The sequence below is a fragment of the Delphinapterus leucas genome, chromosome 1, assembly GCF_059928025.1.
Source record: "Delphinapterus leucas isolate spDelLeu-1000000601 "Yukka" chromosome 1, BTC_Dleu_Yukka2, whole genome shotgun sequence".
Taxonomy (NCBI): domain Eukaryota; kingdom Metazoa; phylum Chordata; class Mammalia; order Artiodactyla; family Monodontidae; genus Delphinapterus; species Delphinapterus leucas.
In genome coordinates, this window is record NC_143129.1 from 10,180,744 (window position 1) to 10,206,367 (window position 25,624).

At 37.8% G+C, this 25,624-nt stretch overlaps 1 protein-coding gene across 25 annotated transcripts in view; it reads right to left on the bottom strand.

Moving 5' to 3' along the window:
- The window catches only part of NEK7 (NIMA related kinase 7), a 145,848-nt gene that overhangs the window by 20,222 nt on the left and 100,002 nt on the right, over nt 1-25,624 (bottom strand). For 13 of the 25 annotated variants that reach the window (XM_089906364.1, XM_089906420.1, XM_089906379.1 and 10 more), the window contains 5 exons: nt 23,650-23,758; nt 22,679-22,786; nt 15,243-15,268; nt 9,052-9,146; nt 4,851-5,037 (listed from right to left, as the gene is read on the bottom strand). In XM_089906364.1, coding sequence (XP_089762490.1) covers nt 4,851-5,037; nt 9,052-9,146; nt 15,243-15,268; nt 22,679-22,786; nt 23,650-23,758 — 525 coding nt within the window. Of the gene's footprint in view, nt 1-4,850; nt 5,038-9,051; nt 9,147-15,229; nt 15,269-22,678; nt 22,787-23,649; nt 23,759-25,624 lie in introns of those variants that run through there. The other 12 variants (XR_016391873.1, XR_016391874.1, XR_016391871.1 and 9 more) reach the window with 10 other exon arrangements.

Sequence of the window (25,624 nt, forward strand, 5' to 3'; positions counted from 1 at the left end):
CTAAAATAGTCTGTCACTTATAATGAATTTAAAATTACTACTAAACAGATAAGCATTTGCCATAATAGGTCAGATTCACAAGCACTGCTATCGTAACACTGTCCACTTTATTAAAAAGCTTTAACCATCTCACCAATGTTTTACAGGCACTTAAGTTTCTTTTTTACTTAAAGTATGGTTTTCAAATCTTCAATTTAATTTCTCCCTACTGTTTTCTCAGACTGAGAACACTCTTCTTCACTCTACTCATTTCCATTTTTCACTTTCATCTACAAACTCTTTACTCAACTTTTCAGAACTTCCTTCCAATCTGCTGAGGCAAAATTCTCTTCAGCCTTTCCTGTGTCTTCTCTATTTATGCTAGGATTTTTGAATTAAAAAAAAAAATTAAAGACACAAATCTATATTTCGCATTGTGTTAGTGCTCAGATTTTCAAATATCGGTTAAAAAGAAACTAACTCAGTAGAGAACCACACTTTACACTTTCTATATAAATGATTTTCAATCAACTATTCACTATTTTTAAAATTTAGATTCTCCTGAGATAAATTATTTAACAATCGTGAAAATGCACAATTCTGATGATTACTCCAGTGTCTCCCAAAGAAATTAAATATAGAAACTGAAGGGAAAAAAATCTATTTGCCTTATTTCCTAGTAATGGACATTGGACATTGCAGATATGATGTTGCTTGCTTATCAGAATGAAAAAAATCATATAGCAGGTAACATCAATAAAAGGAAACATCATACCTCTGACCTGTCTTTTGAGTAATTCTTTTCCTCACTGCATAGAGAGTTCTGTAAGAACATTCACTCATTCAATTGACATTAACTGGTTCATTCATTCTTTTCATTTATTCCTTTAATCTCACTCTCTCATTCGCTCAACTGATCGATCAATCAATCAATCACTGAAACTTTTTTAGTGTGCCAGGCCCTAGAGACACACAGATAAAAAGCAGTTACAGGAGCCAGACAGTCTGGAGTGGGGAGCCACATGCGCAAAGAAGACGCGGTACATATACACAATGGAATACGACTCAGCCAGAACAAAGAAAGAAATTTTGCCATTTGCAACAAGATGGGTGGACTTGGAGGGTATTATGCTAAGTGAAGTAAGTCAGACAGAGAAAGACAAATACTGTACATCATAACTTATAGGTGGAATCTAAAAACGAAAACAAACGTGGCTATAACAAAAAAGAAACAAACTCACAGATACAGAGAACAAACGAGTGGTTACCAGTGGGGAAGGGGGAGGGACAAAAGGGGATTAAGAAGCACAAACTACTATGCATAAAATAAATAAGCTACAAGGATATATTGTACAGTACAGGGAAAATAGCCAATACTTTATAATACTTATACATGGAGTATAACCTTTAAAAATTGTGGATCACTATGTTGTACACCTGAAACTTACATAATACTGTAAATCAACTCTACCTCAATGAAAAAAAACAATTATAATGCAGTGTGGCTGCCAAGGGAGGAGGGTTTGAGGGGTGGAGAAAGGGGAGCAGGATAATTTTATGCAGAAGATGACGGCCATGGTTTGTGCTAAAGACAATGAGTTTGCCTGATAAAGCACAGGGCAAGGAGCGCTTCAACACAAGGAAGCAACACCCACAGAAAGAAGGAAATTCACGGGCCTTCTAGTACAACCTGCATGGGCAGAGTTCAGGAAAGAAGCAAGTACACTGTGATCAGAACGCCAGGAGAGCTCAGCCCAGACCAGACTACGAGGGTCCGTGGGAATTACAACTCCTTGGACTTAGTAAATGTTCAATAAATGTCTGCTTCACTGATGTTAATTTCTTAATCACCAACAATACCAAGTTTAATTAAAACTAAGAGGTATCTCAGGGAAAATATCTACCTTTTTTTTTTTTGACCCAATATTTTTATTGTTAAGTACAGTAATTCACTATTGCTACATGAATGAGATCACTACTAGAAAAGGAAAGAATACTGAACACTAAAAGTCATAAGATACTTTAGTCAGCTACAAATATATATACGTTCCTAATATCATTCATGTGCAGCTGAGATAATTCAGTCTGGAATCCTAAACTGTACATAATAACAACAACTTAATTCAAAAGGAAATATCTGACATACAGGTTTATTCTTCCAAAGGATACTATTTCTCAGCTTTGGTTTTTAATGCTTAAGTGTATCTATGTCTTAGATTATAAGAAATTTAAAAATCCTAAGCTCTTAAACTCTGAGCTGTTCTAAATGGAATGACTGTATCCGGAAATAAACCTTGTAGAGCTCCTCAGGATTCTGATCAATTGAGGCTGCTTGGCAGGCATGCCTTTTATTCTCATGAAATGCTCCCTGTGTGTCCTCTTTGGGCAGGAGCCTTAAAAATTTAGCAGTAGCTAAATCAACTTAGTAAGCTTTCAAATAGATATTTGGTGGGAAATTAATTTGCTTAAAATGTTTAGTTTTCCAACAGATATAGAGTCTGTTAGCATTTGAGCTATAAAATTGACACCTAATGGATTGGTCTTTTAACTAAAAGTTCACTGTTGAAAAACTTTATACTTCACTTTTCATTGTTTCCTAAATTTTGCCCTACTAAAAAAGCTAAATGGCAATTTAGACTTTTAAAAGATCTGTAAAGCCTACTATATAAAAGAATATTAAGATACCGTTGACGTATGGCAGCATGAAGTCTGTTCAGGTTTTTTGCTACCATAAATTCTGTATAATTATTTTCCAAACAAATTGAGTTCCTACTTAAGGAGAGAAAATATTTATTAGCACATCTGCATTTCAAAGCTCTTATTCTGAGAACTTTTCTACATAACTGAACAGATTAAAGTAAGATCATTAGTCTGTATTTTTTGTATCTCATTTCTTCAGTAAGAATTAGTTTCCCTGTTTACCTACGCATTACAGCTTTCAGTTTTATCATCGTGCAACAGCAAATTTTACCAATCGGAGAGACTGTACTATCTTTTTTGGAAAGTACATCATATAACATGTTTTGCTTTATATCTCTCTTCAAAACTGGTAACTATATAGAGTGAAGTAAAAAAGTGTAATCTGTTTTTCTTTCCCAACCATAAGACCTTCTTCTATCTGGGCCAGACTTTGATATTTGCCCCTTGGCTGAGAATCCGCAAATCCAACTTCACACTTAGCTGCAGTGAAGTAGCCCTGCAGGCAGGCCGACTTCAACGAACCACTAGTGGTATCATCATTAAAATCCTGCTGAAGGTCACCATGGCAACCGCCTGCTGAGGCTTCACTGCTGCACTCGGCATCTCCTAATCAGCTACCATGTGAAATGCAAATTCAGACAGTCTGAAAATTAGTCAAGAAGAATAGGGGATGAGGATGCAGATACGTGAAATATTCATGCGCTTCGTGGAAAAAAGAAGACAGCATGAATGACACAACAAAGGGCGGCCCCTGACACTCTCGCTATCATTTTGCATGACTATTCACACCCTACTGTATTTCCAGGCCGAGAGTTCTGAAGTTGGCTTTGTGAAGTGCCGTATTTATATTCTATACCCAAAATAGTAATTAAAAATGGCTAACATAATAGCATTAACATCAAATAAAGATAATACTTCTAAATTACCACCACTGCCTTGTAAGAGTTTGTTCTAATTACCTGAATACCAATGCTGTGAAACAAAAAAACCAAGCGTCATTGATTATCAATATCACAACTATTAGAAAAAAAAAAGGTACTTTCAACATCCTAGGACCACAAATGCCTTACATATGGTAAAAATTCTTTAGAGATATTTATTATTCAAGTTACATGGACTCACTCTTCCTTATATAAAATTGGAACCGACTGCATTCATTTCACATAGAAAGAGTGCTAAGACCACCTAAAAGGTGAACATTATAATTGTTTCATATTTTTCCTTTGCCCCTTTCCATTTTCCTTGGGCAAAACACCTGCTGCTCATGAGCAGGTGAGATGTCCTAAAACAGTGGTTTCTCTGGGTGGGTCCCCAGTGAGCTTTCCAAAAACAGTTATGTGAACACACTTAGTTAACCTGAGACACGGCTATTCTGCATATCTCCTCCTTAAATATAGATAAAATCATGATGCATTAGGCAAAAATGGGAGATGTTTTGTTCAATGAAAAACTGGATGTTGGGTGGAGCCCAAACAACTCATTTCAGTGGGTTCCCAAAGCAAGCAAGGATCCAGCTCAGATCTTAACAAGGTAAAGTCCTCTAAGATTTTCAATTCTACCCAATGTACTTTTTACCACATCTACAGTGATAAGCACAAACATTTCCTACAGGAATCTGACTGCAGCAGTGAGGTGGTGATGGGACAGATCTTGTAAAAGCAAAAGGAAGGAGGGTAAAGCTGAAAGAATAAGACTGAGAGGCATGCAGCTGTGAGATGTTTGCTTCCACTCTGGGAAAACATGGGCCGGAGGGAGGGAAGGAAGTGGTGCCAGAAGAGAAAGTTACAACTGTGTGCTGCTCTGAGACCATAGGCATGAGGAGGGACCCTGTTAAGAGGGGCCACTGGACATGCTGGTCGCCCAGAGCCTGGCTTCAGCATTAATTCTGCCCTCCTCCGTGTTCAGGAGGCTGCAGTCAGCCACTGTTCCCATCCCACGTAGGAAGTGGCCGGTGTCACACCACGTGCTGTGCTGTGTTCCTTTCCACGTGATGAACTAACTGTGGCCACCTCTCTAACAGCCAAGCCTCCGAGAGAAGGAAAACGGAATGAAGGTGCTCTTTCTGCCACCTGTACTTGTCATTTGTATCAATGGATAAAAGAAGATTCTATAATAAAATGCAAACATCAGCAAAATGAACAACATGAACGCATGACTGAAATATGACTTACCTCCTCTGAATAGTGATCTGAAGGAAGAGGTGGGTAGTCACACTGCTCTATCTTCTTACACAGCGAGTACAAGTTCATTTTGTCGCCATAGAAAGGACTCTGTAACGCAGCCATCTGTAAAATGCTCCCAATGAAACTGATATAGTTACATGGTAACTTTAAGGGAGATTTCATCAAGTATATTACACTGCGGGGGGTGGGGGGGTAATTACAAATACTTTAAATAAAGTTCTGTAGGCATTTTGTGTTTCATGAATATCCTTTTCAGAGAATTACTGAGTAAGTCCTAAAAAGTCTTACTTCAATTTTTGGTTATTATTTTCAACATTTAAACTTCCCTAAAAGGGAGAAATGGTTAGCATATAATTATTTAAACATATACACACGCACACATACGCAGTATAAAACAGTATTAGAAGAATAAGAAAATAACTTAAGACTCTTTGTAAATACAATGCTATAGGAACAACTAGTATATCTCATGACTAGACAGACATCACTGGTATATATCAACCATGTAATGGTCACAATACAACAAAAATGAAACTGAAGTTAAAACTGAATTATAATCTAGCAATGCTTGGGGAACAGAACACATAGCATTTTATTTCACACGACAGTTTCTGTAGGAAAAGGTTATTTTGAGATAAAAAATGTCTTCTCGGTCTGAATGTTATAACTGATCCTCAACTAGTTCACAATGAATTAGAACTGCTTTTCTTTTTTGATGATGTCTCGAAAACACGAAATGTGCTCAAAAGCCCTAGGAGTCAAGCCGCTACTTCAAGGCATCCAAATGAGATTTTTATGTAGGAAAAAAAAAGACTCTAAGAATGAATGCCTTTTAAAAAGACATTATTGAATTTAACTTTAAGACCAGGTTCTAACTTGACCTGATTTCAGGTGTGAGCAAGGACTGTGGTTAGCAGGGTTACAAACTAAAAATTCAATTGAAAATGTTCGCCTCCTGAATCTTTGAACTGCGGGCGCGAGACTACAACACGGAGTACCACGCTGCCCCCAAGTCAGTCACCCTTTTCTACATGTGCTAATAAGTTTGATTTTGGAAGGACAATGTGTACATTCCCCAGACAGGCCGGGCGTGCGTGCAACATGCTGGGCCGAGCAGTGCTCCTCGGTGGGGTGGGTGTCGGCGGGGACACATGAGCTGCGAATGGCTCTCATCTGTCTGGGCCGCTGCAGGCAGAGCTTAACTCCTTCCCGGCCTGGACCGCGGGGCTGGGGGCGGGGGGAAGCAGAGCTCAGAGCCGCCCGGCAGCCCTTTCCTAGATCTCCTGCAAAACCGCCTTAGGAACAGGTGTTCCCCACGAAGAGAAGAAACCCCCAAACAAGGTGCATGTCCCTAAACATATAAATTTCCACTCCATTTGAGAGGAAATTTCTAGAAGAGGGGCTACAATAATAACATGTTTTGTTGAAATGCGAGGACACTTTATGATAAAACACAATCTTTAAAATGCCCCCCTTGAAAAATAGACTGTGTGTATAAACTACTGTCTCTCCGTGTTTGCAAAAACCCTAAGTAAACGTCCGTATATTCATTATCATGTGCCAGGAGTTCATTACAGTACTTTTGTCTCAATACTGCAGTGTTAAAAAAAAGAAAATCTGAATGTCCCCTAAGGAGTTAAACAGGAATAGTATATTTTCATGCATCTCCTGCTTTGACAGATGAAAAATGTCAACTGTCCTGTTTTTATTTTCAAGCTTTTGCACTATTCATCTGGTTCATTAGTGCATCTCGATGCTGCCCCTGACAGCTGCTCGCCCTCTCCTCCCAGCAGCTGAATTTTTCAGGCTAATTTGATCCTCTACACTGAGACGATCGCTAGAATGATTGACTTGCTCCCTGACCTCCAGGGTCCGACTTCCCTGATTAGTATTCTGGGGGTGTTGGAGGGACGAAAGCCCACTGTCTGTCTTTGGGGCTGGTGGCAGCTCTCTTTTTTTTTTGAACTGTAAGCCACCAACCTACAACCCTGGAAGGATGCAATTGCTGCACTGAACAATAAAGGAAATGTGTAAAACCTACTTTTCCATGTAAAGGTCCGTGTAGCAAAAGCACAGCATCTTGATTTTAATTAGTAAAGTCTACTTTGTTGCATATCAATTAAAACTGTACTGCTAGTTTCTTTTTTTTTTTGAGGTTTCAGGAATATCTGAAAGTCTAATTTTCTGAGTTTAAAATACGTTTTCAAAAAAGGCTTCCCACTCCTTCGTTGTGAATGGTAAATTCTTAGTGGGATACAATATAAAATATCGATGTGACGCTATGGCCAATTTTTTAAAGCTAAACTACTGGGCATTTTTATTGACATTCTATTAATATAGAACCAGAAAGATATACAGCATCAAGGTAAATTAAATCCTTAGAAAAATTCTAGTTCTTCCCAATCACCTGCACAGAGCAACTGAGGAAATGTGCTGAGCTGAAAACTAATGTTACCATGTTAAATACTGTAACTCAGAACCATCCACAACACATAACACACATGAATGGAGGAGTGTCCAAAGAAATAATTTTTATTTTGGTGTTCAAGTATACATAAAAATGGGACACTGCCTCTCAAAGGCAAATCCAGAATGTGAAGAATTATTTCAGTTTTGACATGGGAGTCTGCTGGTCCTACAATAATTAGCAAACTTCCCAAAAAATGCTTATTACCTCAACTGAACTTTTTCTTTTTCATTGCTAAATTTAATTTCTTTAGTGGAAACCAATTTGCTGTTTACTTTTAGGTGTATAAAGGGAAAATGTTGCTTTGATAATATTATTAGACTACGGCCTGAAGGAATCTAAGGTCACCTAAACAGGTATAAAATATTTTAAAATGTACAAAGTGCCTTTTAAACTTTACAATAACTTAATATAATCAAATCAGTGCAACACTGTTCCAACCTATTAACATAATATAGTAAGCATAAATCTCTTTTAATCTCATGTGAATACATACAAACATGTATTTTGTTCTATCACTAATTCATAACTTTTCTTAATAAAAATTATCCTGAGGATGTTCTTTAAGAACATTTTTAAAATCTCTTTAAGTGGTCATTAGTTTATTTAGTAGGAAGAACAAAATCGCAGGTTCCTTAAATTAAGGAAATTTGAACCTGCAATCTGTAAAATAATAATTAAAGATTATGATACACATTTTAAAAAACCTTCTGCTGCTCTACTTCCAAGTAAAGGTGGAACAATTAAAATAGATGATCTCATCATATATTTCATTTAAGTCAGGAAGACAAAAGACATAAAATAAAGAGTAAGAAATACACTGGTTTCTACCTATCCAGTTCAGATTTCCTTTGTATACCTTAAAATATGAAAATGATTCAATGTATTATTTTCCTTCATTTTATTTTATTAAAAGAGTTACCGAGATGTAGGTTAAGTTTTAGTTAACAGCTCCGACTGAAAGCCTACATTCCTAGGAAAATTACCATTCAATTAAAGAAGTAAATTACAGAAGTCCCTAGCATGAGTGTTCTCTGATACCATTACTATATAACATGAATATAAAATGTGCTCACAGCATGCTTTCTTCTCTTCACTCAGACTGTCACACTGCAACACTTGCTAGAGGATCTATCTACATGATTCCATCTTCCTTTGATAAATTATCACCAGTAGAACAGGTGAGAGAGAGTATTTCACTGAGCTTTACCAACATAAACCGTTACTCACGGAAACTAAGTGATAACCTAGAAGAATTATCTGTCTACAAACTATCCTTAAAGCTGAATTAATCTACATAAAAGTGAAAAAAAATGTGACAAAGCTATTTACTATGCTTTCATATTTTACATCCATTCTATTATATCCATCCTGTTATGCATGGGCAACAGTTTTTTTTTTAATAGATCTTCAAATGTATGTTTTTATAAGTAAGATTATATAGCAACATTATATTAACGTAAAAAACATTTAAGAAATAAAACTCCCATCAAAAGGAAACAATTTAAAATTATATTAGAGGAAGTAAATGTGTAGAAATGTATAGTTACTAAATTTCATTATACGAACAGTTACTAAGTCAATGAATTAACTTCCTCATAATTAAAAAGCTAATTCTTAAACATCACCCAGAAAAAAATCACTATATACTATTAGGATAGGGGAAATATATTCCAGTAAGTAAAACCACTTCAATATATGGAATTTATCACCATTACCTACCTCATACAGTAGACAGCCAAGGGACCAGATGTCAGATTTGAAGTTGTACCCATTTTCATGTATTCTCTCTGGAGACATGTAATAAGGTGTACCCACTGCAGAAAGAAACAAAATAAAACAAGAGAAGGAAAAGAATGAAGATGCCGCTGTGCTAAGAAATTACATCCAAAATTCCAGATTTAAAATGTCATCAAAATAATTCATTAGGATCAGAAGATTGCTCTGGGGAATACTCAAAACTTTTAAACTTCCTCTTTCCTCCCTGATCCTTGAACAGCATGTTTACAACTATCCCACTTTAAAAAGGGTGTGGTGGGTTACACTTTATTTCCTTTTGATCAATTCAGGGAGAATCTAGGGAGCATAACTAAAGAAAAAGAAAGGAATTCTAACACGAAAATCTACTAAGTGACTCACATTGATTTCATTTCTTGATTTTTTTAAACATGGCTTGTATATCCCAAATAATTAAACATGATGATATAATAATTTTAAAATAAACAGCAATACATAACAACTGAGTACGTATAAATAAATCATACTTACTAACTTTTACAGAAACATCCCTTAGAACATTGTTGTGACTCTTAAAATTACAAATGATATAATCATTAACCTTCAGTACCTTACTCCCACTTTAGAAAGAATAAAACAGACTTTTGTACCTCAAAGGGTTATATAATAACATATGTGAAAGGTCACTGACATCTCTGAAAAAATGTCCGAGACTATTGCTACTGAGAACTTTATAGAGACAAGATACTCTGGATAATTTGGGGGTTTGCTTGTTTCGATGTGTGAGTACATTTTTTGGTTCTTTATGACCATTTTAGAAAATGTGAACATAATATAAGGAATGCTAATATAATACATTTAATTTAAAATGTATTAAATATCTTAAAATAAGTAAGACATATACATTATATTTTGAAGGGTAAAAAACATTGAAGTGACTTTGGAAGTGAATATCTTAAGTCTCAAACTTAGATGACTATTATTTCACCATCTGCCTAAGGCTTTTTGCCAAATAGAAAATCAAAGTTTGAGAACAATATTTAGAAATTTTACTTGCTTGAGGCAACAGCTACCAAAACTATGCTGCTGCTCACAGAGAAAAGCACATTCCCTTCTTCTACTAATTTTTAAGTACTCCCTAGGAGTTAGTAAATCTAATGAGAGTGTAACTCAGAATGCTGAACAGCAGTGTTTCGTCAGAGGCAACAAGAAGAGGCACATCAACAGTCAAAGCATCATCCTCAAAGGCATCATCCTCTTCTTCCAAAAGAATGAAGTTATAACCTAACGGTTGTGTGGAAACTATGCTGGGCTAAAAGCTGAAAACATCATGAACCAGCTATTCACAAGAAATCCTATCTATACTGGAATCCATTTTTCCTAGTAATGGATGGTCCTAGTCAGAATGGATGAAAGGGAGGTACTTACTGAAGTGAAGAAGTGAAAAAAGGAGTATGCAAACCGGAGGATAAAAGAAATTTAAAGTATGAAGTATTCGGACATGATATTTGAGGCAAACTTTAAGAAAGAAATGATTTAATTGCAGCATTTCTTCTAAAGACAAACAAGTAAGTTTGCCAAATTCTCTCAGGGTGAGAAAAGCCAAGAAACTTTTAGAAATGGCTAGGTTTAAAGAATTTGCATTATTATTGAGTCAGATAAACAAAAGCTCTGCAGCTTTGGGCGCTGTGGCCCCTTCCACTTGTAGTTTTCACAAGCGACACCAACTGTGGGCATACTGAACGCTCTCCATTCAAGGGGGGAGGGGTACAGCTGGAATAATAAATGGCTCTGTACAGGCTCCCGGACGTGAAGCCAGTGACTGGCAGTGAGGGATGTGCAGAGAGAGGCTTCACGGAATCCACAGGGGGCGACTGAAAACAGTGAGGCTTGAAGGTTCAGAGTTTACCAAAAGCAAAGGTAATTTTAACCAGTAGCTCTGGGAAACCTGCTGATACATTAGGCGTTTGATGTGAGTGTGAAAGATTGATGAGAGGGAAAAAGAAGAACAAATGCTTGCATTTTACAGAGATTAGCCCCAGCATCACTCCTTAACTGCCACACAGACCCAACGCACGGCCGGCCTGAGAGCCAAGGAGGCAGAGGAGCGGGATGATTAGGAATCCCACTAAACTAAACCTAAAACCTGAAAAACTGCAAGGTACAGAAGAGCCTCTTAGGGAGCCGCTGGAGGTCATTACCAACAGTTACACACAGAGTTAACGCTGCGGCTTTAAACCCAGACGAGGGTTCTCCTTCATATTACCAGCAACCAGCGTCTTTATACTAAATACACATGTTTGGGTATTTCAATTATGTGTATCTTGCGTATATAATAAAATGGAAATCTGAGTATGCTACTCACCTCTCTGACCGACACATCATGTCCAAAAGCGTCATTAAGTGGGAAAGGAGAAAGTCTGCCTCCTGCACTATGATTACTGATGGGACAGACTCATCACTAAGCGCTGAGCCCAGGTGCGAGAGGCAGGTTTTGCACCACCCCCCCCACGCCTCCCCGACCTGCCCCCGCAGGGCGCCTCCGTCCTGGACGCCGACACTGAGCACAGGCTGGGCCCCTGCCCATGAAAGGTCCATCCTCGCCCGTCTCTACTGGGCACAGGGCCGCAAAGTTTAAGTGCCCAGGAAAATGCGAAATGCGTTTAAATGCAGTGAGACGTTCTCCACATTTCAAACTTAATGAATACATGATTATTTCCTAAAAACCTTCTTTTCTAAAATTCATGACAGCTGTGTGTATTAGTGCTGTTGCCTCAAGAATGTGGTGACTTCTTAACAACTGTACAAGACAAGGGGGCGGTGCAGAGTGACATGATTAGACACTAAAACGACCACGCAAATTACTGTGCGTTGAGGAGCCTCAGACAGCAGGACGCATGATTCCACTAGTCTTTCCAGAATGCGTGGCTGGAGGTAAAACGGGAATATATTTCACTGCCGCAGATACTTATGTCATTTTAACCTCCTGACAGGAGTAAAAGTGAGTAAGAAACGGATAATAACATTATAAAACACAGGAAGTCTGATACTAGAGGAAAATTGTTAACAACTGAAAATGCTATCTGACCCTTCTTTATAATAAGACAGTCATTCAAATATTTTTAAAAAATCCATTACGTTAATTGACTTATTCTAGCTATATGAGAAAAGTTTTACATGGGAAGTACTCTATTAACAATAAATACATCCTAAAATGTATCCTTAACAAAATGAAGACTGATTTTCGCAAGTTCTACAATATGTTTAAGAAAGCCAAAAACTTCTGTTAACATGCTATTATAAACTAATAACTTTCAATTCATCAGAGTAAGTTACATACAGAATTTTTTCAATAGTTTATAAACATTTAGCAATTTCTGCAAAGACTTGAATGAGAAAAAATAATAGAACCACTGAAGCATCTTTTTATGTGGTTAGATTTGGGTTGCTATTTTTTTGTTTTGTTTTAAGTAAGGGAGGAAAGGAAAAATCGGTCAAAGGTCAGGAAATCTGTTTCACATGTTACCTTTGCCACCAACTAACTAGGACCACTTAACTTCTCTTTTTATTACTTTCCTCATCTGTAAGGTGCAGTGATGAAGAAGATGAGATCGTTTCTGAGATCCCTTTGCTCTCAAATTCTCCAGCACTCATAAAAACCCTGCAAACACCCATACAGAAAGTGAAGTGGAAAAAAGTAATATATTCCTGTTTTAAACTATTACCTAGGACAGTTGACTGAAATGTTTTACGTCAGAGGGTAGAAACAAGCAAATTCAGTTTAGAAATGTTGCTTCTTTCTCTCAGAACAAACTGCAGAAAAGAAAGCTTTGAACATTCCTTGTTGGGAGAACTGAAAGGACACAATTCATCTTAAACCTCAATTTGATTTAAACACACACACACACACACACACACACGAACACACACAACTTCAGGGAATAGGAATTAATTTTCATTTTTTCCTTCATACTCCTTAAGCCAGCCCAGAAATTGTGTTGGCAGACTCCATGGAGGCCAAATTTACTTAATTGTAAGGAGTATTATCTGAGGTCAGTACAGAATGGCTGAGTGGTAGATCAATATTTCTTCTACAAAAGACATTTGTTAAATAAATTTTTCATCTTTCAAGTGTAACTGATAACATTTAAAAACCCAGAAAATTTTCTAGTTACTGTTTCTCTGCTCCAGGCACTGTGTTAAATGGATCACATGTGTTACCCTGCTGAGCTTTTTAACACTGTTTATCAGGGTCCACACTGTTCTAGGTGCTGGGGAGACAGAAGTAAACAGGCTGAATCCTTGTCTTCATGGGGCTCACTGGCTAGTGAAATGGGGGCTATTATGAGGTAGCTTATGAATTATTTTACTTTATTTATTTTATTTTTGGCCGCATTGGGTCTCCGTTGCTGCGCACGGGCTTTCTCTAGTTGCGGTGTGCGGGGGCTACTCTACTCTTCGCTGCGGTGCACGGGCTTCTCATTGCGGTGGCTTCTCTTGTTGCGGAGCACAGGCTCTAGGCACGCGGGCTTCAGTAGTTGTGGCACGAGGGCTCAGTAGTTGTGGCTCGCGGGCTCTAGAGTGCAGGCTCGGTAGTTGCGGTGCACGGGCTTAGCTGCTCCGCGGCATGTGGGATCTTCCCGGACCAGGGCTCGAACCCGTGTCCCCTGCATTGGCAGGTGTATTCTTAACCACTGCGCCATCAGGGGAGTCCCCAAGAGGTAGTTTAATGAGGTGTTACTACTATTATTCTTGTTGTAGAGAGAACGCAAAAGGAAGTCAGGTAATTTGCCAAAGATCACAAAGCTAGTAAGGTGTGTGGATGTAGAATTCAAGCCAGGTCATTCTGTCCCTTGCATTTAAACAGTTATTTCATTAAAATTGACGACTGTGAAATAAGACTGGGAAAAAAAAGTCTGTATCTTTCCAAATTAATCAGCAGAGAACTCTTCTACAAGTCTCAGCATGTACACACCAAAGGCCAGGAGTGAGGGTCAGGGTTCAGTGCTTCTCTGCAGCTACTCTGCTTCAAATAGATACTTTTTATGGTAGCTGAGAGGTTAAACATGCACAGTTTACAATTAGATAACTAACAGCTTCTTCCCAGCCTGATTATTTAAGTCAAGAAAGGACTGCAAGTTAAAAATAAATCAGTGAAAGTAGTCTTTAATACTGACCAGGCATATGCTGCCTTTAAGGCTCCAAACCACGCTGAACTATGATGGGGTACACACCAAGAAAAGGCCCACAGAGAGGTGCTAGGGAAGGTGTGGGAAGGACAAGCACGTGACCACAGGTGGCACTTGGCACCAAAAATGAAACTGCTTTAATGCCTGGTTCAAGAACACTAATTTTCCGAGTTGTAATCAGAGGATATATCACACTTGGAAATAGTGTGGGGAGCATGAATTGTACACTCAGGAGACCCCAGTGTGAAAATTCTGATGCTGGTGGAAGGACGGCCATGCGTTTACTCAGCTGGCAACATTACAAAATCAGAGAACCATTGTCTCATTTTGAAAGGGAAAGAGGAGTTCAAGCAACCCTGTAACGCAAACAACAACGACAACCACAACACAATTTCCCCCCAAGAGGTTTCAAGTATTTGTCCAGCACAAGGACCAGTATCAGAGCCCCCTAGCCAGCTCTCTGTAAAAATCTATTCCATCCTCAGGAGGTACAACAAGCATATATAATAACTAAATCACACACGTACATGCAAAAAGGAAACTATCTTTGCTCTTCCGGGAGACATTAAGAAAGCAAGCAAAATGCCATATTAGAACATGATTAAGCCGTTTTTTGGTTTTTTTTTTTCTCCTTTTCACTAGAGCAAGCCGTCAGACAGGAAACACTTCATTGTAAATAATAAATGCAACTTTGATGCAAATAGATTTGCTTGAATAGCAGATAACTACCCTTAATTACTTACATATACCTTTGGTGTACATAATGTGGTTATATCTTATGGCAGTTTAATTTTTCTAATTAAGTTTTGTTAAAATTGCTTTCTATTTCTGTCCATGAGGAGGCAAGGCACTCAAAAGCAAGACTGGCACAAAGAAGAGACGACCCTTGAGGATTAAACAAGCTTTTGTAAATAATTAAAAAAAAAAAAAAAGAACTGTTAATAAACTAATAGTAATGATAGAAAAGGACTTGCCTGCAAAACTTACATGAATGCAAGTGTGGTATTTTCTCCCTTGAAAAGTAAACACATATCACTGATGAAAGTCTATAATTAAAAATGGGAAATTTTAACATTAAGACATCTGTCTAAAAAAGAAAGTGCTTAATTTCAGTACTGTGAACTTCCATTAAAACCTCTGACTTTTAAACCACGTCACCTTACCGGGCTTTAGAGGAGGACACCAAAGACTCTCCAGCCGTCAGGCCGACTAACCCGGGGAGGCGGGCAGCACTTTGGCACCTGGTGTTACGCCGCGAACGTCACATCACACGGCAAAGGGACCTGAAGCTAGGGAGACTACCCTGGCCTGTCCGTGACATTTGCAAGGGCAGGGGCAGGGGAGATTCCAAGTGTGAGAGGGTCTCCACCTGCCACTGCGGGACTTGAAGATGGAGGAAGGAGGGAGAAGCCAATGAGGGCAGCTTCAGAAGGTGAGGCAGCCTCGGGAGGACACAGGAAGGAAAAAGGGGCCTGGGTCTGGCAACACCGAAGACCTGGATTCTGCCAACAACCCGGATAAGTCACCCCTCGAAGCTCCAGAAAAAAATGCAATTCTGCAGGCACCCTGATGTTAGCCGGGTGAGAGCCATGTTGGAATTCTGACCTACAGAACTGCAAAAATAATAAATCTGTTGTTTTAAGCCACTGCATTTGTGGGAATTTGTTAGGGCACCAATAGGAAAGAAATACAAATGCACTGACGATTCATTCACGCGTCACGTGGGCCAATTCCACGTGCCGAGCCAGCCACAGGCCAAGAACCCCACAGGAAATGCTTGTGGTCTAAAGCATCCTCGACCTCTACGAGTTCACTGGACAGTCTGGGGATGGGATGAGGTACGTTCTTTGAGGGTTTTTTTTTGGAGGGGGGTAGAAGCCAATACATTTACCATAAGAAGAATAAAATAATAAAATGGTGATCTTTTATCATTTAAAAGAGCTCTGGTTGTTCACTAACTGATAAGGACCCTAAACCAGGTAATCACAACCACTTTAAAGATTTGAATTAGAGATGCAGAAGAGAAAGCAGTTCATGTGCTACATGGCACTCAGTCCACAGCTGGTGTTTGACGTTTGGTGAGTAATAATTATTATTATAAATGTTTTAAATTGGCCAAAATAAGGTCCCTATCACAAGTACATCCAGGAGGGAAAATTACAGATTTATTGATCAAGAGAAAACTCACCAAGGACCAATACTCTAGCACACCTCATGAATCATTCTGGACTTAAAAATAATCTCTCTGCTCAGAATCTCCTAATTCAGAATGATGGACACTCCCTAAGGCTATCCATGGCTCCCTCTTCCTCCCCCGCCCCCCCCCACCCCCCCCCCCCCCCCGCCGGCACACAATCCCATCAAGAGAGCTAATTACCCTTCAGGTGCAATAGCTACAAGTATGTCACAAAAATAAACAAGGAGAGAAGGAGTGCAAACCACATAAACAAATGAACGAGGTATGTTTCCTTCATCTCATGGACAATGAAGGGGGACAGCGTTCACCTTCACTGTTTTCGGTTCTCCTCTTCCTGAACACCTGCGAGAATTATTCATCCACTCCTTTAAGATGGATGTGGCCACGAGGCTTGTTGTAGCCAATAAAATACGAATGGGAATTAATGTGTTACACTCAAGTAGAAAGACTTAACTAAGAGCCAGTAAGTGATTCTCCAGGATCTCTTCGTCTCATGAAGATCACACAAGGCTGAAGCCCCCTGAAATGCCAAGTGACCACCTGGAGGGAGGGCGGCCACCAGGACCCACACAGGGGCCCACAGCTGACTCCGGGTGACCAGAGAAATAATACGCTTCAGTGCTAAGCAACTAAATGCTGTTATTGTTTCTTCCTGCGGCATAATCTAACCTATACTTACTGATATATTTAGTTAAATCCATCCTTTGATGTGTAGCCTGTCTCTAATTCATTTGATCAGTATGCACTGAGCATCTACTATGTGCAATGCCCTCTCCTACACATCTGAGATACATCAGAGAACCAAAAACATGAAGAACCCGGTCCTCATGAAGCTTCCACATGGCTGAGGCAGAAAGACAGAAAGCACTAAGCGTAATAAGTGAGTAACACAGCATATTCGAAGATACAAAGTCCTACAGGAAAAACAGAAAAATGAAAATAGGATAAAGGATCAGGAACCGTAGGGATGGTGTGTGTGGGGGTCAGGTTCAGTGTTAAACACAGAGAGCTCGGTAATCCCCACCCTAGCCCCACACAACATGAAGGCACAGAGGAGAAAATGTGCTTTAAAAGTGCCTGCAAATAATAAATGCTGTGCACATATTCACTGCTACGTTTGCTGTTGATATTTAGTAGCCGTGGACGATTCCTCTGGGTCATTATCACAGGAAATTAGGGCAGTTTGATATGGTTTGACTAACAATCATGTATTTGGATTATTTTTAAATAATCCAAGGTGACATGAGAAAAATTACACCTTGACTGCCATGTTCCTACTTCACAGGTTTTGGTGAAGTTTTAGTTTTCAGTCTAGAAGAGCCGCTTCCTTAGAAATATCAGCCCCAGTTGCTGGTAGACAGAATGGTTGTAAGAAAGACTTCTGTCCCGTTTACTTCTGAGTTTTGGGCATGCAGAACAGTCAAGTGCAGGATGGGGGCAAATTGCACTTTCACCTGCAGGCCCCTCAGCTATGTGCACAGCGGGATAAGGTAACCCCGATGGAGGGAAGTAACAACAAGTCAGAAAACAGTGGCAGAGTCAGGGAAAACGCCACAAGGTCCGGATACAGCAAAAACATACAGTGCCGGGTGGGAGAGGGACCGCAGACTGGGGAAGCTCGCCTCACTGGTTTACAGGTGCAAGGCCCATTCGCCTCCTATGCCTCAGTCTCCTGGGCTCTAGAAGGGGAACAGTTTGCATCCATGGCTCACGTCCTCCTGCGAGGACCTCAGGGAGCTGAACGGCTGCAAACTGTACGAAACAATCAGGCACATTACTCCCCACCTCCAGGAGCACAGGCAACTCTGTAAATGACTGCACTGTGTCTGACCAACCGAACTGGCCAGAGAGCAGGACAGCAGAAGGTCTACAAGGAGAAGGCAGAAAAATGGGAATCTGTCTTTAAGTAAATGGAACAGCATGAAAGTACTGTAAACACAGACTAATGTTTTCCCAGTTGCAGGTTATCACCCATTAATGAGTTGGGAAATCAATTTTAGTTGATTTAGCACCTGTGTCTTTGAATGAATCAGTTCAGGTATTTCAACAGAATAAATAAATTTCACATGACTTCCCTCTCCTCTTCTCCCCACACCACTGTCATGTTAACATAAGCAACTTCACGTTCATACAGCAACTTGCAGTGTTCAGAAAACATGTTTGCGTTCATTTTATCATTAGGTTAGGGGTTGCTTGACACAGGATGGTCATTACCCACATTTCCATTTTTAGAAACCAGGAAACTGAACCTGGGAAAAGTGAATGAAGGGCTTGTTCAGGGTCCTACAGAAGAATGGGCAGGTAAATCCAGGTGTCCTCTGTTCTGTCTCACGTTCAGAACAAGGCAAGAGGAAAAGCACGGTGGACATCATGAGGTAGGTGGGTAGCCAAAGACAGGAGTGGGCCAGCGGACACCGACCTAGAGGACCCCAAACACGAAGCCAAGGACTTCTCACGATATTCTTTAGGCCACAGGGAACGGTCAAAGATTTGGAGGAAGTAACATGATCAGATAATGTCTTTGGGGAAGGAATATTACAAACAAGGGAGGATACTTTCCTAGTCCAAACATGAAGTTGTTGTGGATTAAGGAGGACAGGACAGAAAGTGGAGAGACTGGGAGACACTGCGTGTGGTGGGAGCAGAAGAAAAACTAAAGGCCTCTGAGATTTTTTTTTTTTTTCAGTTTTGAAGAACTGAACATGGTCTGAACATCCAGCAACATCAGATTTAGTATCTGTAATTTTAACCCTGAATTTAAGGAATTATTATTATTCTATGTTGACATACTCCTTAGTTAAAAAACTGGTTGTGAAAACTGACTGGAAACGTGGCCACCTACACAACTTCATTTCCTACAGAAAATGTGAGAGAACCAGAGATTTTACTGCATGTCGATATGTTACCATGTAATTAAATGATACAAATAAGAGATAGAGGGCTTCCCTGGTGGCGCAGTGGTTGAGAGTCCGCCTGCCGATGCAGGGGACACGGGTTCGTGCCCCGGTCCGGGAAGATCCCACATGCCGCGGAGCAGCTGGGCCCGTGAGCCATGGCCGCTGAGCCTGCGCGTTCGGAGCCTGTGCTCCGCAACGGGAGAGGCCACAACAGTGAGAGGCCTGCATACCGCAAAAAAAAAAAAGAGAAACTGAAGAGACAACTGAAAAATTCAAGGACTTGACAATCTCTTAAGGATTGTTAAATACAAAAAATTTGGAAGTGTGTTCCTTACTAATGATTGAATAAAAATAAGTGAAAAATCTTTGATTTTTGAAAAAAATGTATTTTGAAATAAATAAAGTATAAATCTGTTACTACAACAAGATATTTCTAAAATCCTAGGTATTTTTGCCTTTTTGAATTAAATTCCTGAAAAAAATCTCCTTTACAAAATTAAACAAAATTTGGCATCAGAACAGACTTCATTCAAAGTAATCTTATTCGGATTTTCCTTTATGAACGATATACAAGTCTCATTCATTTGCAGTTTCACTAATATTTAAACCTGCACTGCGAATAAATAAAACATGCCCTACAGATTTAATCCTCAGCAAAATCAGAAAAAAAATCAACATACTGTAAAACATATAGTTTATCATATTTTCTGTGAGCAAAATAAATTTGTATAGGTGGCCACATTTTCAAGTACTTTTTGGAAAAATAAAAGCAATCTTTTATTTTTTATTATATTATAATTTATATATTATAAATTTCCAGTGTACAATACAGTGTTTCAATATTTTTACAGATTATACTCCATTTAAAGTTATTACAAAATAATGGCTAAATTTCCCTATGCTGCACTATATATCCTTATTGTTTATTCTAAAAGCAATCTTTTAAATTTGCTCTTAAAAATAAAAATATATGTCAGTAACACAGGAGGGCAATAATTCTTTAAAAGCAAAAATTAGGGTCAACTTGTCAACAAACATAAATCTATGTCACAATTTCTGTCCTTGTTATTTTATACATATTCTTTGTTAGCAAAGAGTTTTCCTGATCCTCCTACAAAGGATTTTTATTGGGTCCAAATACCTTGGTAGGCTAGAGTTCAAACTTTAATTCTTGATGTTCAACGTACTTTGCTTAGTGAACTTCAGTTTCAAACCATCAAAATCTTTACTTCACAGAGAAGATAGGCAGGAATAAAGCATGTTTTCTTATTTTAAGAATATTTTTCTCCAAATAACATGGAAAACAAAAATACTTATGAAACAAATTATTTTTCTATTGATTCATTCATCAAACAAACCAGTCTCATTGCTACTTCCTCACTGTCTGTACTTCAGGTGTGTCTCAGAATGTTTTATAATTATGGGCATCCCCATTTATATGTGTGTGTGTCCATACACACACACACACACACACACACACAAACTACATGACCCTAAGTGAATTGATTTAGATAAAAACTGACGTTAGAAATTCTTAATGAATTATTAAATCTATTAAATTTTTACCCTCTATATCATATAATAACACATCACCTAAATCTAAGACATACATACACGTTTGTAAACCCCACTGAGGACTTTTGTAAGAGGCAGTGACAGGCAAGCTAAAGAAGCCCATTTCCTAAACTGTTAAGATTTGGTTTTCACACAGTATGCTGGATACTTAGGGTCAGGCAACTACGGCATGCTCAGAGCGACAGCCTGCAAAGCAGCAATTACACAATACATATATGTGTGCAGGAGCATGGATATGTGCAGTTGTGCCTGTGTGCATGTATGTGTGTGCATGTGTAACTGTAACCTAGCATTTCTAAGTAGATTAACAAGAGTGCTGTTAGGATATTCCGTTCAGATGAGTAACAGTGAACACGTTATCTTCCCTAACGATCAGTGGCACTGGCTTGGAACAATCTAAAGTTTTCTTCACAGAAATCCTCTACTATTTGCATTCTCAGAGTTGGAACTTCCAAATAAAACTTTATTAAAGTGCTCTGCAAATTTATGCATTTCTTATGGAACTTCATATCAAATTTTCCTATCCTGAAAAAATTGTAATGTTCTGCAAGAATAAATGTAAAGTGAAAGAGAAAACTAAAACATTGTTACTCGGCATCAGTTGAAATTTTATTTTCTTAAAGTACTGGACAAAACTGAAACTCTGTGTAAAGGGTAAAGTATTATCTTCCCACCACTTCTTAACCTAGGACCCAATATCTTGTCATTCAGCAAATACTGATCAGGTGCCTACTTATGTGCCACACACTATCCTATATACAGAAGAATTAAATGACAGGTTCAAGGCCACACAGGACCTTTATGTCAAAGCCATTTAAAAATGTCCGGTCAACTAATTCAGATGCTCGTTTCACAACATCATTATTTAGTGTAACTCACTTATTCCTCATCAAGCCATTTAAAATTGTTTTATTTCTCATTTAAAAACAATAATTTTATCCAAAAAATCAATTGTTTTCAATGATTTCATCTTTCACCAAAGATGGGGGCATCATTAAATTAAAGCCAACTTATTTTTATCTTAATCCTTGTTTTATTTTGGTTGTTACCATTTTGACAAAGTCATATTACAAGGGGACAATATGATTTGAAGAGTCTCAGGATTAAGTTATTCAATTTAAAAATTATTTCTTCCTAGTAATTATTGTTTCTAAACTGGACAACCTTCTTTCCATTAATATAATGTTGTAATAGCTACATTCAGGTCTATTTTAGGTACAAAGGACACTCGTATATTATCAGCTCTAGAATGAATAAATTACAAGCATCTTCTACTTTGTAACTTAGGGGAATATCTTCCTCCTTAGCCACATATCATCTCTGGGTGCCCCCTCTACAGCAATCACAACCATGTATGTTACTTTAATAAATAAACATTTACAAACAACTGTAGTATTTTTAAATGGTCAGGTGAGGTCCTTTTTCAAGATACGGTTTATTCTTCATATTAATATTATTAATGTAAAAGAAAAGGAAGGATCCATGGCAATGGTTAAAACTAGATTTGTTCATTGGCATTTTCTTTTACTAAATGCCTGCCTGAGGGTCAAACTAACAGAAGTATCCAACTGTCACATGAATGGACACATTATACCTGACAGGTTTCAGCTCAGGACCTGATGATTTTTAAAATAGTTTTATTTAGACTATAAAAGCTAGCATGTAATCTGTACATCCCTTACATTTTTAACCATATGGGCGGGGTGGGGGGAAGGGGGGTAGATAACCGAATGAAATTATACTGTGTCTCTTACCTAAAGAATGTGCAGCTGTGGTTTTGGAGCTAAAAAACCGACCAAGCCCAAGATCTCCAAGTTTGACGACCCCAGTGGCTGTAATGAACACATTAGCTGGTTTTATATCTGTGAATAAATGAAGGGATCAGGTGAAAGATGATGTCAGTTTAGGTATATTCAAGGGATTAAAAAACACTTCTCATTGTTGAATTTAAAATATATCTCAAAAATGAAAGTCAGTTTGAATTTTTAACCAATTATTTTGAGTAATTTTCATATAGCCTAATATTTCTAAGTCTCAGTCCCATGACAGAGAGATAATCATCAATGCAGGATGATCACTATTCATTTTCATTTAAAATGTATTTTGTTTTTCATTTTCAAATAAACTTCTGTGACATTCAAAGCACAAAATAAATTTGTGCCCTTCTTATATCAATTTCAAGTAGAATATCCCACTAAAGAGCAATTTATTGACATGTTTACACAAAATATAAAATCATAACTCTGACACAGGTAATTATTTACTTAGATGACCTCAGAAATTTTAATTGCTTAAGTAAATTGTACTGAAATTGTTCAAACCCCCAAATCAAGGGATTAATGCCTTAGTGATGTAACCTTCATACAGTCCACCCAACCATTTGACTGATAACTATAAATATATTAACAGTGAATGCTGAACATTAAAAATCTAAATAGCTGTAATGTATAGTTCACTAAAAAAAACAAAAAAAACCTCTTCCTTATGCATGTTCAACTGCTTTCCTGCATCTAATTTTTTTCTTTTACCAACATAATCAGTAAAAAAAAAAAAAAAAAGTCAAACAGAAAAATAACTAATTCTTATTTTAAAAAAAAACCCAGTAGTCTTCACTTAAAGGCTTATCATTCTAGTAAAATCAAAACTTGTAAATAAATTACCTGGGAAAGCCTGATACTGTGCATCGTTGACACCAACCCTAAAAGTTACTCATGACTGAACTCACCCCGGTGCATGACTCGTCGAGAATGCATGTGCTCCAGTGCACTGCACAGCTGCACGAAGTACTTCCAAACAGTCCTTTCAGGAATTAGCCTCTTTTGTTTCTTAAAATGCTGTTTAAAAAATTTTAAATAAGATTTTAAAAACAGAAATTATCTTCAGACTAGATTCTGACTTCAGTCAGAAAAACACCTACTTTTGTCTACCTATTACCAGCTAAAAAACATGATTTTCCATAGTGAAAGGATACCAAGATTTTTACCGGACACAATGGCTTAAATGTCTCCCTATTGTATCTAAGGTCAGCACAAGCCATATCATGCTACGTCTTTGTGGTGTCCATCTATTTCAAAAAATTAACATCCACATAAAGTAATTTCTTATCCTAAAAGGAGGATGTCAGATTTTATTTTAAGAATAGCCGGAATAAAAGAGTCTAGAGACATGGAGGTGATTATGTTCATTACAAGATAGTCCTTCTCTTGACAGAAGGTAGTGAAGTAGAATTCCTTTAAATATTGAACCATCCTTGGTGATTTGAAATATCACTTAATTTATTAAAACTTAAATAAATAAAAGGGATTTATGTGAAAAGTTTTCATGAATATTTCCACTGCATACTCCAAGTCAAACTTGCACTTTGCTTTGAACGAATGAAACTAAATATGGGAGCAAAACATTACAGGAAGACCAGGGCAAAAAAAGCTGAGTGTAAATATGCTAGCTTGGAAGGAGTGGGCCATCACACGTAAGAGGGCAATAACTAAATAACTGCAAAACCAAAGGTACATATTCATGCCCATTTTTCTACATTACCTTTGCTAGAAGAATATACTAATAATATGCTGATTCAAGAACACAGTTCGTAGCTTTCATAAGATTTATAAAGATTCTTTACATAAAAATTATTTTTCAAAAACAAAAGTGTAATTGGTTTTCTACTTAGCAAAATCTATAAATGACCAACATGAAGAAGTATTTCATTTAGACAAATTTTCAGACAATTTTAACTTTTTAAGATATACATTTATTAATAGACATCGACATTTAAATACGTGCTTTAATGCACTTTATCTGGTGACTTGACATTTTTGAAAGTTCAACTAATTTGATTTCTTTTGTTATTGAATATGGAGAATGGTACTTCAGATGATTCCAAAATAATGAGCTGTGTCAGTTCCTACCCCTGTGACCAGTTGAGGGCAGGCTGAAAGGAAAAACAATACAGGGAAACAAATCTGCCTGTATCCCTACTTCATACTTAGCAAAGGATTATATTTACTGTCTCATATGCACTCAATACACCAAAGGATAAATCTTTAAGGAAAAGCGAATCACTTTAGGTTAATCTTTATTGGAACACATACTATAGGAATGAACTTATTAGCAATTTCAATAGCTATTACATCAGTAGCAAAAAAACAAATAACAATTAGATGACCAGGATATTAAAAAGCAAATCAGGGTTAATACTAAAATGGTGAAAACCTCCCATATCATGTTTCAACGTTAAGTCTTATTAATTGCAGACTGTGTCAGCATCGGTTTTCATTCTATGGGGGCAATGCTGCAAAATCAGTTCTATACACATAATATTCTTTCAGATTTGGAATGACTCCAAATAAAGCCAGTCTATGTGCTTTCCCTCACTCTGGATTAGCATATCAGAAGACTGTTTGATGTCAACAGGAAGATGGGGCCAGGTCTCTTTTCATTCAAAAATAAATATACCGTATCATGTAAGTATCAGACCATGAAAGAAGAATCTTATGCTTTAATATAGATTCTGAAACCACCGTAATTATAATTAACTTGACAATTTACCTTTAAAGTTCTATTATTAAAAAATAAATCATATATAAAGGAAAGGGCAGAATGAAAAAATTGCCCTCAAAATGGAAGATGTAACCAGGCCAAGATAGTCTATTTTCATGTTTTCATATTCTTGTTTAGGATCGTTTCTTTCAATAACAAATTAA